Source organism: Tupaia chinensis, unplaced genomic scaffold (assembly GCF_000334495.1).
Source record: "Tupaia chinensis unplaced genomic scaffold, TupChi_1.0 Scaffold000260_1, whole genome shotgun sequence".
Lineage (NCBI taxonomy): Eukaryota > Metazoa > Chordata > Mammalia > Scandentia > Tupaiidae > Tupaia > Tupaia belangeri.
In genome coordinates, this window is record NW_006159740.1 from 38,321 (window position 1) to 56,750 (window position 18,430).

At 36.9% G+C, this 18,430-nt stretch overlaps 2 protein-coding genes across 2 annotated transcripts; both read left to right on the top strand.

Annotated features, from left to right (window-relative positions):
- The first annotated feature begins 5,730 nt into the window (after positions 1 to 5,730).
- LOC102471544 (olfactory receptor 11G2) lies at positions 5,731 to 6,666 on the top strand. Its single transcript, XM_006149415.1, has one exon. It carries the CDS (start codon positions 5,731 to 5,733, stop codon positions 6,664 to 6,666), a length of 936 nt encoding a protein of 311 aa, XP_006149477.1.
- Positions 6,667 to 7,579: 913 nt separating this feature from the next.
- Positions 7,580 to 15,678, top strand: LOC102475368 (olfactory receptor 11H6). Its single transcript, XM_027772252.1, has 2 exons — positions 7,580 to 7,750; positions 14,686 to 15,678. Exons 1-2 carry the CDS (start codon positions 7,580 to 7,582, stop codon positions 15,676 to 15,678), a joined length of 1,164 nt encoding a protein of 387 aa, XP_027628053.1.
- The last annotated feature ends 2,752 nt before the right edge of the window (positions 15,679 to 18,430 follow it).

An 18,430-nucleotide genomic window follows, 5' to 3' on the forward strand; every position in this document is an offset into this window, starting at 1 on the left:
TTTAAAAAATATTTAATTTTATTTATTCATTCATTTATTTTAATTTTATCAGAGAGAGACAGAGAAGGAGAGGGAGAGAAAGTGAGATGGCAAGCCACCAGGTCCAGGACTGGAACAGTGGTCAACCATGTGGGAGTGTCTAGGGCCTTAACCATTGCACCACCTGCTGGTCCCTTCACTTTTTTTGTATCATTTTTAATTTCTTTTTCTAGTGCTTCACAGTTTCCCTTGTAGAGATCTTTGACATCTTTTATCCCTAGATATCTTAATTGGTTTTGTGGATACTGTAAACTGAATTTCTTTCTTCAATTCTGTCTTAGTTTGTCTATTGTTGGTGTATAAAAATGCTATAGATTTTTGTACATTTATTTTGTATCCTGCCATTTTACTATATTCATTTATCACTTCCAGGAGTTTTTTCATGGATTCTTTTGGATTTTCTATGTATAGCATTATATCACCTGCAAATAGAGACAATTTCACTTCTTCTTTCCTATTTGGATACCTTTTATTTGATTCCCTTGTTTAATTGCATTGGCTACAACTTCCAGTACTATATTAAAAAGGAGAGGAGAAAGTGGGAAGCCTTGCTTTGTTTCTGTTTTTAGTGGAAAGGCTTTCAACTTTCCCCCATTCAGTATAGTGTTAGCTATGGGTTTTTCATAGAAGGCTTTTATTGTGTTAAGGAATATCCCTTCTATGCCAATTTTTAAACTATTAATCAGGAAGGGATGTTGTATTTTATAGAATGTTTTTTTTGCATTGATTGATATGATCATTTGGTTTTTATCTTTCCTTTTGTTAATGGGATATATTACATTTATTATTTTGTGTATGTTGAACCATCCTTGCATCCCTGAACTAAATCATACTTGCTCATGGTGTATAATATTTTAACATGTCGAATATGGTTTGCTATCTTTTTTTTTTTTTTTTTGGGGGTTTTGAGAGACTTTAGCTATAGGCCACGTGCAGTTGCCAGACAGAAAGAGAGACAGAAAGTGAGAAATCCCCCCTAGGGGTGGCCACACTGCAATCCCTCCTCCTCCATTCTCCCCTTGGGATCTTGGGCATGCACGTACACGTGCCCGGAATGAGTTTAATCCTCTGGGTCCGGGACTTGAACCACGGTTGACTACATGGGAGTCCAACGACATAGCCATTACTCTAACTGCTCATCCCTTGAGAATTTTTGCATCCATATTCATCAGGGATATGGGCCTGAACTTTTCTTTTTTATCACCCCCTTTTCTGAATTTGGAAATAAGATGATGAAGTCTTCACAGAATGAATTGGGAGGATTCTTTTCTTTTAAATTTTTAGAAATAGTTTAAGGAGAATTAGGGGTAGTTCTTTAAAAGTTTTTTAGAAGTCGCATGTAAAGCCATGGGGACCTGGGCTCTTCCTTGTTGGGAGACGTAGAAGTCGCATGTAAAGCCATGGGGACCTGAGCTCTTCCTTGTTGGGAGACTATTACTGATTCCATCTCATTGCTTGTTGTGGGCCTATTTAGACTATTTCTTCCTGGTTCAATTTTGGTAAATTATACCACATGTCCAGAAATTTGTCCATCTCATCTTGATTTTCCTATTTGTTGGCATGTAGCTGTTCATAGTACTCTCTGATGATATTTTGTATTTCTGTTATAGTCATTTTAATAATGTCTGTATCCTTGCTCATTTGATTTATCTGGTTCCTTTCTCTGTTCTTCTTGGTTAATCTAGCTAATGTTGTGTCAATTTTTTTATTTTCTAAAAGAACCAGCTTTTGGTTTCATTTATATTCTATGTAGTTCTTTTATTCTCTATTTTATTTATTTCTGCTTGAATATTTATTATTTCTTTTCTCCTGAAATGTTTTGGATTTGTTGTTGCTGTTTTTCTAGTTCCTTGAGTTGTGTCGTTAGGTTATTTGCCACTTTTTTGCTTTCTTCTTGTGGGCACTTATTGTTATGAGCTTCCCTCTTATGACTGCTTTTGCTGTGTCCCATAAGATATAAACACTTTCTCGTTCATTATCATTGGTTTCTATCAACCTTTTGATTTCAGTCTTCATTTTTTCTATAGTTGTTAAGTAATTTAGGAGTAGGTAGCTTAGTTTTCATGTGTTTGTGAATTTGTTTTATTGTTTAAACAATTCTTTTTTAAAAAATTTTATTTCAAGTTCTTTTATACATTCAGTCACATTATTTAGCTTGCAAAGTGAATATTCCAATATGTGTGCATTTCTCCCCAGTCCAGTTGATAGTACTATAAAGTTATCTTTAACAGATTATGTCCCATTTCTTTGTCCATGTTTATGAATTTTTGAGGGCTTGCTCTTTAGTCGATTTCAAGTTTGACTCCATCATGGTCAGAAAAGATGCTAGGTAGGTATAGTTTCTATACCTTTGAATTTTTAAAGGCTTGTTTTGTGCCCTATCATGTGGTCAATTCCATATGGGGGTGTGAAAATGTATATTTTGTAGTAGTTGGGTGAAATATTCTATAGATGTATGTGAAAACCATATCACATATGGTATCATTTAGACCTGGTATCTCTTTGTTTATGTTTTATTTAGATGATCTGTCCAGAGGAGTCAGTGAAATGGAGATCTTCTATGATTTTGTTGCAGTCCATCTCTCCTTTGTGATTTAACAGTCTCTTTTTGATGTATTTAGGTGCTGCCATATTGGGTGCATATTTATAAGTGTTCCATCTTCTTGGTAAATAAGTCCTTTTAATACTATATAAAGTCCTTTTTGTCTCTTCTTGCATCTTTCATCTTAAAGTCTATGTTGTCTGATATCAGTATTGCAACTCGAGTCACTTTTTGGTTTCCATTTGTATGGAATTTTTTTTCTAGTCTTTCACTTTCAGTCTATGTTTGTCTTTATCAGTGAGGTGTGTTTCTTGTGAGCACATACATGGCTTCTGCTTTTGTATTCATTCAGCAAGTCTGTGTCTTTTAATGGGAGAGTTTTCCAGTAACATTTTCAATGTTATTCGTGATATTTATGGATTTATCTCTGTCATTTTGTTAGCCATTTTCTCAGTTGTTTTTTCTGTTCTATTTCTTTTTGTCTCTATTTAGTTATCCTGATTAAACATTCTTCTCAGTACTTCCTGTAGAACTGGTCTATTACTAGTGAATTCTTTTTGTTTTTGTTTATCTGAGAATACTTTTATTTGTTCTTTTCATTTGAAGGACAGTCTTGCTGGATATAGTACTCTTGGTTGAAATTGTTTTTCTTTTAATGTTTGGAACACATCTTCCCATTCCTTTCTTGAGTGCATTGTTTCAGTTGAGAGGTCTGACATTAGCCTAATGGGATAGCCTTTATAAGTAACTTGATGTTTCTCCCTTGCCATTTTGAGAATGTTGTCTTTAATTTTTTACCAATCTTTCTATGATATGCCAGGAAGAGGATCTTTTTGTGTTGATTTTATTTGGGGTCTTTTTTTTTGGGTCTGAATTTCTCCATGTTTCTCTATAATTGGGCAATTTTTAGATAGTATTCTATGAAAAAGGTTTTCCATGCCTTTAGTATATTCTTCACCTTCTGGAATACCCATTAAATGGATATTTGGGTGTTTCACGGTGTCTAGAATTTCCTGTATGCTTTCCTCATTTTTTTTGGTTTTATTTTTCTTCTTTTTGGTGATTTGGTCTATGCTGGAGACTTTTTCTTAAAGGTCAGAAATTCTTTCTCTTGCACGATCCAATCTGCTGCTAATGCTTTCTAGGGAGATTTTAATTTCTTGTATTATATTCTTCATTTCCAGAAGTTCTGTTTGATTCTTTCCTTAGGGTGTCTATTTATTTATGAAATTCTTCTTTCATGTCCTGAAATGATTTTCACATTTTCTGAAACTGAGTTTCCTCTCGCTTTTCACTGAGTTTCATGACTGTGAATATTCAGATTCTTTTTCTGACATTTCTGTGTATTTCTTGGTGCTGTTCACTGTTGGTGAGGGGCTAACTACCCTCACCTGGTGAAGGGTTACCCACTTGTTTTTTCATGTTTCTTTGAGATCTGTGCTGGCTTCTGGTCATCTGAGGCAATATTCACTTTTTTTCTATTTATTAGAGTAGATTCTGTAGTGCTGGTAGAGGAAATTTCACCTTAGTTCCCAAATGTGTTCCTATTGGAGAGCTGTATCTCCCAGGTGAGAGCAGTTATGGGTAACTTCAGGTGCTTGGCCCCTCTATCAAACGCTAGTTCTTGATGAGGTGGTAGCAAGCTAAGGAGATATAACTTGGTGAAGATGGTCCAGTCACGCACTGTGCTTTGCAGGTTGGTGTACCAAAAGTTCCAAAGGGTCTCTCAGACCTCGAGCACATTCTCATACTAAAGGCTTGCCCAGACTGGACTCAAAACTCCTGGTGATTGGCCAGGGTGAGTCCAGGCTGTTGGGATGGTGGGTGATGAAGTCCAAAAGTCTCGAAGTGGCTCTCAGGTCCCCCAGCACGGACTCACCCTTAAAGGCCTGCCCTCATTGTGCTTTTTTTTCACAAACTTAACTGCTGAACAAAAGAAACCATCCAAAGTACAATGATATGATCACATTTGTGCAAAATTAAGGTAGAGGCCACACTAAATACTAGTGTTTAGAAGTGCCTACTTGGTTATTAAGTTATTATGAAATACAAAGATGTCACAACCATAAGGAAAGAAACGTGTAACAATTAGAGGAGCAGAGAGATAGTGTGTGGGATGGAGAAAGAGGAGAGAGTCTAGACTTACACGGGATACTCAATTTCTTGATCTCATAGTAGTTACTGTGGAAAAAATATATAAATAATATATTTCCTATATAATAAACACATGTGTAATATGTATTATGTTATATATAACATATATGATGTGCATGATTCCACATTTCAAAATAAACTTTTTTGTCTATCTCTGATACTCAATAGTACAATTTCATTTATAAAAACAAATACAGGCAAAATTGAATACTATTGTTTGGAAATACACAGTTATTAAATAATAAAAAAATACAAGAAAATGATGACCATAAGAAAGAAAAGTGATATAGTTGGAAGAACAGGAAGGTAAAGTGTGTGGGATGGAGCAAGAGCAGAGATACCAGGGTTACAAATGATATTCTATTTTTTTTTTGGGGGGGGGAGAGGTTTTCGCTACAGGGCACATGCACTCACCAGACATACAGAGAGAGACATAGAGACAGAAAGCGAGAAATCACCCCCCAGGAGGGATGGTCACGCCGCAATCCCTTCTTCTCCATTCTCCTCTCGGGATCTTGGGCACGTACGCACATGCACTGGGCATGAGTTTTAAGCCACCGGGTCCCGGACGCGAACCATGGTCGACTACGTGGGAGTCCAGCGACATAGCCATTACGCTAACTGCTGGTTCCCATGATATTCTATTTCTTGATCTCATGGTAGTTACTGTTGTGTTTTCATTATAATCATTTATTAAGCTGTCTATCTCTCTCTCTATATATATATATACACACACACACACAATTTGCATAATTCTCACTTTTCACAATAAATAAAATTCTGTTTCTAATAATTGGTACTCAGTGACATCTAATATTTTAACAGAAAAACATTCATTGTCCAAGAGGATAAAATTTCTGGTTAGATGAAATTAGTAACCATTAATTTATAAGCATTTATGATATTCCCAAGGATGTTTTAAATACATATTCAGGTTCCAATTTGTCATTGCAGTGTCCTCCAATAATTCCTGGTGATTTTATAGTTCATAACACATGAAAATCTTCAACACTCTCAGCAACTCCAGTACCATCTCTGGCTTCATCCTCCTGGGTTTCCCTTGCCCCAATGAGGGGCAGATCCTCCTGTTTGTGCTCTTCACTGTCTTCTACCTCCTGACCCTTCTGGGCAACAGTTCTATCATCTGTGCTGTGTACTGGGATCAGAGACTCCACACACCCATGTACATCCTGCTCGCCAACTTCTCCTTCTTAGAAATCTGGTATGTCACCTCCACAGTCCCCAACATGTTGGCCAACTTCCTGTCTGACACCAAGGTCATCTCCTTCTCTGGGTGCTTTCTCCAGTTCTATTTCTTCTTTTCCTTGGGTTGTACAGAAAACTATTTTCTGGTGGTTATGGCATTTGACCGGTACCTGGCCATCTGCCATCCTTTACACTATCCAGTTCTTATGACCAGACGTCTCTGCACCAATCTTGTGGTCAATTGCTGGGTGTTTGGTTTCCTCTGGTTCTTGATTCCCATCATCATTGTCTCCCAAATGTCATTCTGTGGAGACAGAATCATTGACCACTTCTTATGTGACCTAGGTCCTCTTCTAGCACATACATGCAAAAAGGCTCCTGTGATAGAGCTCGTCTTCTCCACCCTACTTTCGTTACCTCTCATTATTCCCTTTCTTTTCATCATTGGGTCCTATGCTTTGGTGTTAAGAGCTGTATTGAAGGTCCCTTCTGAAGCAGGGAGAAAAAAGGCTTTCTCTACCTGTGGGTCTCACCTGGCTGTGGTTTCACTGTTCTACGGCTCAGTACTGGTCATGTATGGGAATCCAACATCTGAGCATGAAGCTGGAATGCAGAAGATTGTGACTCTGTTTTATTCTGTTGTGACCCCATTCCTTAATCCTGTAATATACAGTCTGAGGAACAAGGAGATGAAAACAGCTCTGCAGAAAGTTCTGGGAATATAAACAAAATTAATAATAATAGTAAAAACTTTGAGCAATTAAACTTCTATCTTAATTTTTTTCTGTGTTTTTTTTTTTTAAACTGTTTTTTCAGATAATTGTTCATAAGTTTTAACCAAACTGGAATACATATGAGCAAGTTTCTACTTTCTCTTCTCTTGGTTCTTAAATGTTTATCTTGTTGCTTAGCATATCTCATGAAAAACATTGAATGCTATATAGCATTTTAAAAATTATAAAGTCAATGGATTTTGACTCAGTTTGTACACGAATAGGTCAATAATCCAAATATGTGCTGAAGGGAGATTGCATGATATTTTGAGCCTCAATGGGGTTCCCTTCTCTCCAGAATTTGTTTCTCAAACACCAGCTGCAATGCAGTTATAGACCAATCCTCTGTTTCTTCAATTCAATGAAAGTACTGCTTTCTACTCCTGTGTTATTCTTTTATTCCCCCATTCCCTCATGCGTCCCTCTGCATTCTCATACTCCCCCTACCCAGGGAATTGGTAAATGTTCTCGGAGGGAAACACATGCACATGGTAAACATGAAATTTACCCTCTTATTCTTCCTTTCATTTTGGAGTTTTGGTTCCTAAAGTCTTGCATGTTGTTAGAGTAGTCTTTGTTATGGTCTGTGAAAAAAAATTCACACATTCAGAAAGAAAGCAAATAGAAAAAAATTATTCACTTTCCAAGAAGGAAAAGAGCCAGATGTGGAGAGTTGTAGCTTTAAAGGGTGGAGCTGAGGAGCTACTATTGGTTCTCAAGGGAGGGAAATTATGGCTGAATAATTAGGGTGACCCTGAGCCGGTATACTTGTTGGTCCTTGTGTTATTTCATGGTTATTTTGGAAGTCGTATCTGCTGTGGTTGTCTGCCACACATTTTGCCCTTAGTTTTCATGTTATCTGTTGATGGATGTAACAATCTTTACATCTGAAGGCAAGAACATAGAAAATATAAGGTCAACCATCTGCAATCAAGTCAAAAAAGGACCGACTAACTCAGGAATGGAAAAGGAGGAGAATGTTCGAAGAACATGGAGTTGTGAATGGGCTTTTACAGTTAAAATACCTAAAGTGCCGGTGAGACAATGAATCAACCTGATGACAAGGAGAGGATGAATTTACACTTTTACATCCCTAAGGTGATCGCAGGACTTACAACCCTTTCACCTGTGTGTTGATTGCTCTCCAGTTTCTTCAAATGGTTGTTTTTATGTATTTTTCCATATTTTATAGTTAGTTTTGATGGAAGTAACTTTTGGCCTAGTACCAAATCTATTAAAGCTGCTTAGTCATGACCATAACAGAAAGTCTTTTCTGGAATATCTAAAATCCATACATTCTGACTTCTTCCCTCACTTTCAGAAGATGATCTTGTATGATAAGTGTTCAGAAACCCAAAAATCAGACAAGTGGGCACAGGGGCTGATGTAAACAAAAATCTGAGATGTAGACTTAGTGTCTACAATGTCATCTTTCTTGTAGATTCGTATATATGTTGCCCAAGGAGCAACTCCATGTTTTCTAAAACGCCTAGAAAACATATTGGTGCCTCTCCCATTTCTGCATAGATGCCAGGCATGTAATTTTTTTTTTTATAGACCACAGATTAGTTTAACATCCATCATGCCATAAATCCATAGGGAATAGGTTCCAGTAGCTCAGGCTCCTTTCTATTGGTTCCCACAAAGTGTGCTTCTCTGGGTGGAGCAGGCTGGTGCTTTAGTTGAACCCAGGCACCTTTCTCTTTGGCTTTCTTCATTTTCTGGTTATTTTCCTTTACACATTTTAGGAAGCTATCTCTGCTCTTAGAATGGTTAATATGCTCAATATGCACATTAATTCTCTTGGCAAGGATCTTGCCCTTAACTTGTTTGTTCATAACAATGCCAACAGCATGCTGGGTAACATTTTGCCATGGTATCATTTGTGGGGCATTCCTTTTAAACAGTACCTATTTGCTTGATGTCTGCAATATCACCTGTCTTGCAGATTTGCATATATGTTGCCAAAGGAACCACTCCATGTTCTCTAAAAGGCCTAAAGAACATATGTTGGGTACCTCCCTTCTTTCCCTTTGTGTTCATCATTTTGATTAATTACTGGAAGATGGCAGTTCTGGAAAAAAGGCAAGAAATTATTTCTTACCCTGCCTTCATCAATCGATGTAGTAACATAACTTGCTTTATTTTATTTTCTTATTAACCATGCTTTCATGCCTGCACATTATTTTATTTTATTTTTATTAGTAACTGTTGTTTATTTTAAGAAAAGAAACATTATTTTTCAATGTTTCAATGTTGTTTTAGAAAAGAAGGTAGAAATTGAAGTTTAATTTTTTTTTTTTTGAGAGAGATTTTTGCTATAGAACATGTGTGCTCAGTGGAGAGATAAAGACCAAGAGCAAGAAAATGAGAAATTCCCTTCCAGGGGGGATGGCCATGCCACAACCATTTCTTTTCTCAGAGTTTTGGGCATTCATGCACATGTACCTGGTGTGTTTTAAGCTGCCAGGTCTGGGACTCAAACTGCATTCGATAAATGGAAGTCCAGAGGCAAACCATTATGCCATCTGCTGGTCCCTAACAGTTAGTATTCTAAGAAATTCTTTTAACAAATGTAATCTTGATTTACAATGCTGGTAGTCAATCATTCCTTTTTATTTATTATCTCTTAAAACAATTTTGAAATTAATTTCTTTCTTGGGCATACTACTACACATTTTGAAATATGTGGGATCTTCCAAATGTTCATAGTAACTCATATTATGAATAAACTAATTATAGAATACAATGCTTTTGAACTAAAATCAACTCAGACTTTAGTTCCATCTTCCAAGAACTTTTTGAAATCCCCTCTTGTATCATACAACCTGTACTGCTGAAAATGTGGTTTGTGGATCATCAGCTGGGCATCACTGGGGAGCCTGTAACAAGGCCGGATAATAGGACCTGATCTCAGGTGTGCTGAATCAGAATCTGCATTTGAACAATATCCTCAGTGGAATCAGATGCACACTGAAGTTTGGAAATCATTGATCTACAACAGATTCAATAATCACAGTCACAGATAGAATTTACTATTGATGTCTAGTGCCACTGGGACAGAGATATTGAAATCACAGGTATTTTGAAAATTTCCCCAAGCACAGTGTAATATACAGAGGGAGCTGGGAATCACTGTATTTAAGTTTAGGAATTTGCAAACTCAATAGAAACAAAGAATATGTCCACATCTACATTTATTTTTTTTCCAGAAGCCACTTTGGAGCAAATCCAACAAACTGAATAGATATTAGATTGTAATATCTGAAATTATAACCCAAGTAGTAATTATTGTCTTGTCAAAAATATGATACCGAAGATGAGTGTGTTTTGGATATTATTTATACGTTGTATATAGGAACTAATAGATAATAAAAAGAACTAAGAATATGAAGAAGAGAGCATAAGGGCAACCTATTGATTTGTTCATTTAAAATGTTTATATGGAAAATTAGCTTTTGAAGTGATACAAGTTATAAAGATTTCCTATAGAGATATCCCCGTGATGAAAATAAATGTATTATCATTTTGTTCTGTTTTATAACAACTTGATTGAATTATAATTCATATACAGTATTGTAAAATTACCTTTTTAAAAGTGTACAATGTGACATTTCTATTTATCCACATAGTTGCACAATCACAACTATCAAACTTTATATAATTTTTTTAAAATTTATTTTATTTTTTTATTATCATCATCATAATCTTCTTTATATTACATTGGATTACATATAACTTTACAGTGTATTACATTGTTTTTTCCAAAGGGAATGCCATGCATGTCCGTCAGTACAGAGACATTAATCTCCCCCTTCAACATTCAATATCTTTTCTATGTTTTCCCCAATTCAAACTTTATATAATTTTGATCACCCCAAATGAAATCCCGTGCCTATTAGCAAGCACCCTCTGGCAACCCCTAATCTTTCTGTTTTTATACCTGGGCATTTTACAGTATTGTTACAGAAGAAGAGAACTGACCAGGGAGAGAAAGTGTTTGGGAAAAAAGAAGGGGAAAAAAAAAAAAAAGAAGGAAATAGCCATTTTAAAGACATTGAATAAGTCAGTGAGAAGAAGTTTAGATTAAGAAGATGAGGCATATATGCATAGTAGAATCCTCAGCTAGAAAGAATAATGAAAGCCTGTCATTTGAGAAAAGTGGATGAACCTACAGGATTTAATGCTAAGTGAAATAAGTCACATTATGGAAGAAAAACATGGTATATCTCTTCTTAATACACTGAATGCCTGCACCCTATGGCTGAAATTGAAAAATTTAAAGACACACAATAACTACAAAGGAAAATTATAGATACCAGAGACTGAGGGGGCAGTGGAGGTGGGACTCAAGAAAAAACTTGTAACAGACCCGGAATGTACGTAAACAGGGCAAACAGATCATGAAACACTATACAAGCACAAAGCAAAAAAAGAGAAGGTCATTTCATATATATGTAATATATAACATGTACATACTATATATTATATATTCATATGTAATATTTGAATATAATAATATATTATGTATTTATATATATAATCCATATATTAAATGTCTTATACAGAATATATTGATTTTATATATAAATACCATATATTATATGTAATATAATGTATTTCACATATTATATATAATATATGGATTTCATATATAAATATTGAAGGTGCACAATATGATGCAACCTTTACAAAATGATGGTAGTATGCTTGATTTAGAATGGCACAGTACATGCATGCTTTTCTTTTTTTTGAGAGGTTTTTCGCTATAGGGCGCGTGCACTCCCCAGACAGACAGAGAGAGACAGAGAGACAGAAAGCGAGAAATCACCCCCCAGGGGGGATGGTCATGCCGCAATCCCTTCTCCTCCATTCTCCTCTTGGGATCTTGGGCATGCATGCACATGCGTCCAGCGTGAGTTTTAAGCCACCGGGTACGGGACGCGAACTGCGGTCGACTAAGTGGGAGTCCAGCGACATAGCCATTACGCTAACTGCTGGTTCCCACTACATGCATGCTTTGAAAAACTACTATATTGTACCCTATAAAAATGTACAGTAATTAAATGCAACTAAGAAATTATAAGATAAATAAATAAATGAGCGACACTGAGTACTCGAATACCATAATTCTGATACTGACAGATAGGGGAGTCCAAAACTTGCATGTAGACTCAAGCAAAATAATAAAATTAAATGTGAAAACATAAAAAGAATAGAAAGAAAAACAAACACCTCTTGTCTCAGATAAGCTGATATTGCTATAGTGTGTGCACCATCATAGCAGTAACCCATTGGTGAAAAAAATATGCTCTAAGAATCGCATAAGATTTTGTGATCACCACTGGAGAAACTAGGTCCCATGAGCCAATTAATGCACTCCAGAGGGACGGGAACCTGTACAATACCATTAACAATCTTCCCTTGTAGACTCCCTCTTTAGGAATCCATCGGAGATTACATCCCTTAGGATGAATAAGACGTGAGTTTCAGAGCAACATAGGTCAGTCTGCTGTGCAATATACACGCCAATTTCTCTCCACACTACACCTCCTAGACCACCTTTGTGACGATTGACTGCTAAGGATATCATGCCCTCCCTCCTGTCTGCCTTTTGCTCAGTGAAAACAGAAACTCTCTACCAAATATGCTATTTTAATGAGACAATGGATTCAGTAGAAATACAAGTGTTAGGACCCTCTGAAATATGTCATTTAAATCTGCCTTCTTTGTGTTGCATTGAAAACCGAGGGACCTCAAGTGACGTGAACTGACAGAAGATGGTCCTTCACAATTGAGAAAGTTGGGAGACTCACTGACATGAGAGACATGAAGGTGAGGAAAGAGCCTTGGCAGTGCATAAATTCTGTCTTTATTAACCAGAAATTGTGCCCAGTGACCCAGCTCCTTATGGGAGCACAGACATTAGTGATGTGACATGTGGAAAGGATTGACAAAGTGGCTATTGAGCAGTTGGACTGAAAACCATGGGGTATCTTGCGTTTTGTGCTGTTTGTGTCTTCCATAGAGCAGATAATCAGCCACTGAGGGAAGGGAGAACACCAACATGACCGAGTGGGCCAGATAAAATTATCACTGCATCGTTTCACTCTGGTTCATTGAGGCCCAAATGATGGCTGTTTCTCACTGACAGAGCATCCAAAAGCAAATTAGTAAGTTATAATCAAAGTACAGTAAGGGAATGTTTGATAATTTCATTGGTTTTATCTCTCTCAAAATGGAAGTCAGGCAATGTTTTAAACTAAGTCTAATGCAGAGAAGGAAGATTCACAAAGATTCTGTCATCGTTTCCTAAACAATTCTAACTTTCCAAAACTCTAAAGGGTTAGAAGCAACAGAAGGAGTGGGAGAACAATTGAGGGATTGCTGTACAGTTTATGGCTTCCACATTTGTTCTTGGTCTCCAGAAAGCTCTAGTTAGGAGTATCTGATATTTGTGGACTCTGCATCCTTTCATAAATCAGAAGAACTGAGGCCTCTTTATAAATCCTGATAGTGCAGACAAAAGTCTCAAAAATCCTAAAATAAGGCCAGCCAAATAGCCTACAGTTGAGGGGAAGTGGACCCTTCAAGGTTTACTGTAGTTTGAGATTGTGCATGGGGGCTTGAAAAACACAAGGCACATGTGTACATGCTTGTCCAAAGTGCTGACAGGATGGAGAAATGAAGGTTAAGGAATTGTGGTGTGACCATGCCTCTTGGGGATTTCTTTTCTCTCCCTGTCTCCTCGCCTCTGTCTCTTTCAAGTAAGCACATACCCTCTGGCAATTAAGAAAAATTTAAAACAAAACAAAACAAACCAAAAACCAAAACCAGATCCATTGCCTATTTTTATACTTATACATAGATGTTTTTTCTATACCAATGTTTTTCAACTGTAAAGATGAAACCAAATTGAAAGCCATTATGTAGATGTTTGGACATACAAAGCTTTATTGAGTTAACAAAATTCGAGGGACACTGAAGAAAGCACTGACTGCATGTTTCTTTCACATTTCTTGTCTGGATTATGATAAGTTGATCATGCTGACAACATGGCACTGACCTAGGATAAAAGTAAGATGCACAAAGACTTGATTGTGTCATTACCTTTCTCTCTCTCTTACTCCTACAATGTCTAATGTTTATATCTCCTAGATCCATGACCCAAAGATCCATATAATTGAAATTCTGTGTTCTGTATTAAGAGTATTTTAAATCTTTTTTTAGTGACACTTCCAGAGGACACATGTGCTTTGGATGGGTGACAAGTGTAAAGAGGAGAGAGACAGAACCCTCAAGGGGAGATGTCTATACTGTAATTCCTTCTCCTCCTTTTGGGATTTTGAGCATGCATATGCATGTGCTTTGTGTTTTTTCTTTCACAGACTGTTCAAGGACTTGTACTATGAAGTAGGCCATGGGAGGTCCAGGTGCCATAGCCACCCCACCAGCAGGTCGCACAAGGGAATTTTATATCTTATTCTATAGACATAAATGCATAATATTCATATTTTCTTACAGAAATTAAAAATATTTTATTTAACTTTATTTATTCATTCATTTATTTATTTCAATTTCTCCAGAGAAGGATAGACTGAGAGGGAGAGAGAGAGAAAGAGAGAGACAGAAAGCTGCCAGGTCCGGGACTTGAACTGCAGTCGGCAATGTGGGAGTCCGGCACCCTTAATCACCAAGCCACCTGCCGGCCCCTCTTACAAACATTTTTAAGTCCTGTCATTAGCCTTCTCTGAGATGATTATTATGTAAGATCCTATCTAAAACTGTCGGAAAATTCTAAAAGACAAATAAAAGAAAGTCTAAGATTTTCATCCTATCATATCGAGCACTCTCTAACTTTGCTAGTCTTCAGCACTATGTTTGGATTATCATTTATTTAATATAATAATAGAATCTGAGGAATATATCAGTCCCCAAATCAGAAACTATCTCCATGGATGAGGGAATAAGATTAACTGTGTCATTGTCACTGTTTTCCTCTCTACCCCTCAGGGAGCCTTGAATGTGTCAGGAGCAAACACAGTGACTGAGTTCATCCTCCTGAGTTTTCCCTGCTCCAGAGAGGTCCAGCTTCTCCTCTTTGTGCTCTTCTCTGTGTCCTACATGCTGACACTGATGGGGAACGGGGCCATCGTTGTGGCAGTGAGGCTGGATCACAGGCTCCACACCCCCATGTACATCCTGCTGGCCAACTTCTCATTCCTAGAGATCTGTTACATCAACACCACTGTCCCCAACATGCTACATAACTTCCTGTCTGAGACCAAAACCATCTCTTTCACTGCCTGCTTCCTCCAATTCTACTTCTTCTTCTCAATGGGCATCACTGAGACTTTCTTACTGCCCCTCATGGCATTTGATCGGTACTTGGCTATCTGCCACCCTCTCCACTATCCTACCATCATGAGCAGTCGTCTCTGCATGAACTTGGTGGCCCTCTGCTGGGTGGCTGCCTTCCTCTGCTATCCTGTCCCTATATACTTTATCACACAACTCCCCTTTTGTGGCCCCAATACCATTGACCACTTTGTCTGTGACCCTGGTCCTATTCTGGCCCTGTCCTGCATCCCTGCCCCTGGAATTGAGCTTTCCTGTTCTATTCTGAACTCCCTCATTATCTTCATTGCCTTCTTCTTCATTCTTGCTTCCTACACCCTGGTTCTCAGAGCAGTGTTGCGTGTGCCTTCAGCAGCTGGCAGACGGAAGGCCTTCTCCACCTGTGGCTCCCACCTAGCGGTGGTGTCTCTGTTCTATGGAACTGTCATGCTGATGTACATCAGCCCTACCTCTGGAAATGCAGCTGGGATACAGAAGATTGTAACCTTGTTCTACTCCTCAGTCACCCCCCTTGTAAACCCATTGATCTACAGTCTCCGGAACAAGGACATGAAGGCTGCCCTGAGAAAATTTCAGATGTGCACAAAAGTTAATCAAAGTGAATGAGAGATCACAAGTGGACAACAATCACAATGTTTTCCCCACTAGCGTCACAGATGAAAATGTAGGTCTTTATTTATGTACACCTAGAGATACAGACCCTGATTTTGTAATTTGTGCCTAATTAAATTATAGACAAGAACATCCCAATTAAAGCAGATCTTACTTCAAATAAAGAATTGATAGATGGTAATTTGAATTAAATGTCCTTGTGTCTCAGTTTAGATTCTTCTATTCTAACCCTCAATATTTGCTTGCCCTTTTATCTATGATCTCCTACCTGGTCCCTAACGTCATAAATTTTCGACCTCTAAGTAGTGTGTGTATCATTGTCACACCTTGTATTTATGAACTGATGATTTCTGCTCTACCTTAGTGGAGGAGTAGAACATTCAAATCTTTTTAGCTCAGATAGAAGGAAATGAAGTCCTAATTAAAATAGTAATTGAACATACATTTATATTAAATTGACATCTAGCAATTAATAACAGTCTAAAGCATTGTCTCCTAAACATGTCTGTGTAATAAATATTTGGAAACTTTTTAAACAGCTTTTTCTGGCCTTTCTTGAAATCCTCTAAATCAGAATCTTTGAAATGAATCCTGGAATCTAGTTTTAATGTAACCTACCTTATTCTGGTGCACTTAGACCAGCACCAGTCCACAGGCTAATCTTAGAGAGCTATTATTTTTGGTGGATGACAAAGGCAGTGAAATGAATATATTGGTTGTGAGACTGACACTTCAGTGAGTTTTACAGGTGATTCAAACACTCATGGCAGTAGCAGCACTTTCTTTTTCTGACTTGACTTTCAAGTCATTTATTTATAATGTAAGAAAGAGTTTATATACTTCTTTACTTTTCCTATCCCTGAAAGATAATTAAAATATCTGAAAACTGGTTTACATTTAAAAGAAGATTAGCATGTAGTGCCAATACACTTTTGTGTTGACTTCAAGGGAGGGGAGGTTGTGTTTAAAACACAGCCCAGAACAGGGAAAAGCTGACAAAGACGCAAAGTTGGTGAATCCCAGATGCCAAGAAAAAGACTGATGTGGAGGAATCTGATGCTTTGGCCCACTATTTGGTAAAAAATAAACCAGTCAGTTGGCATCTGGGATGGATGGATTTTACTCAATCATTCACTAGACATTGATTTACATCTACGACATGCACTAGAATGAGATCAATCTAAAAACAAAGTCTCTGCCTTTGTGAAACTTATATTCTTATGAAGAAAACAGATTATCAACAGATAAAAAAAATCCATAATTTTAGAAGTCATAGTAATATAAAAGGGACGAGGGGGAGATGTCGATTAAAGGATACAGATTGACAGGAGGAATAAGCTCAAGAGACCTAATGTTTAGCCTGGTTACTATAGTTAATGATGCAACATTGCATTTTCTAATAATGCTAAGTGAGCAGGTGAAGTAGGTTTTTTATTTTCTTTTTGCCACAAAAATGATAACAATGGGCAGTAAGGCATTTGTAAATTAATTAGATTTAGCCATTCCACAATTGTACATATACTTCAAAATATCATCTTCATAAAATACAATTTTATATGCCAATTTAAAAGTAAAAAAAAATTCAGAGAAAAGGAATAAAGAATAGTATTAATATAGATAATATTGGGGGAATATAGAGAATGATTTAGTCAGAGAATGCATATATGAGGAGTGAATACTTCAAAGTAGGGAATTTGGCCAGATGAAGATAATAAGGAATCAAGTTCTATGTAAATATGAGAATAGGTTTGAGGTTTTCAAAGAATAGGAAAAGGCAAATTGTGACAGTCCAGAAACTATGCATTGGAACTATGCATTAACATACATACTTACTTATGTATGTCTTTACTACACTGGATTGAACCTTGTTTAATCAAGATTTGATATACTCAACAAGAACAACGCACAAAAAGAAAAAAATTAGTAAAGATACAATTTTATAGGAAAAAATATTAATACTTACGCATCATAAAATCTTAATGCTGTTATTAAAGTTAAGCCGAGAAGATGTTATGAGCTCCCTTAAAGTAGAGAGAAATGCAGAAACATTACCATTATATGATTTTGTTAGAAAACCAATGGGATCCTTGGAAATTAAATTATTAGCCTCGAGTTCTAAGATAATTTCTTTCATAATGATTCATACTAGAGAGACTAATAGCTATAGAGAACATTGCAACTAAAAACTTATTTGAAATAGATACCAGCCTATAGTGGTTTTGACCAGAGAGAGACAGAGAAAGGGAAAGCAAGAAATCAAGCTAGCAGGTCCAGGACTCAAACTGCCATCGGCCATGTGGGAACCTAATGCCTTTAACCACCATGCCACTTGCCAACCCCCCAAAAGACAATGTTTTTTTTAAGGCTAGGATCACATGGAAAGCCTTTGTTCAATGCCTTGTCTAACCTAGGGACAGGCGAGATGGTGTATGCTTGTAATCTCAGCAACTGGGAAGGCTAGGTAGGGAGTGCAAAATTCAGGCTGGTCTGGGAAATATGGCAAGATTCTGCCTAAAAACAAAAAGAGCTGAGAATGTCAGCATCTGACTGAAGTCTCAGTTAGAGTGTTCAAACAGGAGGATTACAAGATGGGCAGGACCTGATTTAAAAAAAAAAAAAAAGCTAAATTAAAATAAAAATTACCTGTTGTGTGAGTATATGTATATTCATATCTATATAGTTCAGTAGATCTAATCCTTATAACACCCCTCAATTAAATTCAAATAATTTTATAAAAATACAATCC

What these genes read in the sequence shown, in the direction of transcription:
- LOC102471544 (XM_006149415.1), top strand. Translation starts at nt 5,731, where the DNA reads ATGAAAATCTTCAACACTCTCAGCAACTCCAGTACCATCTCTGGCTTC.
- LOC102475368 (XM_027772252.1), top strand. Translation starts at nt 7,580, where the DNA reads ATGGATGTAACAATCTTTACATCTGAAGGCAAGAACATAGAAAATATA. An exon ending in TTAAAATACCTAAAGTGCCG is followed by an intron (nt 7,751 to 14,685) that starts GTGAGACAATGA and finishes TGAGGGAATAAG; the next exon opens with ATTAACTGTGTCATTGTCAC.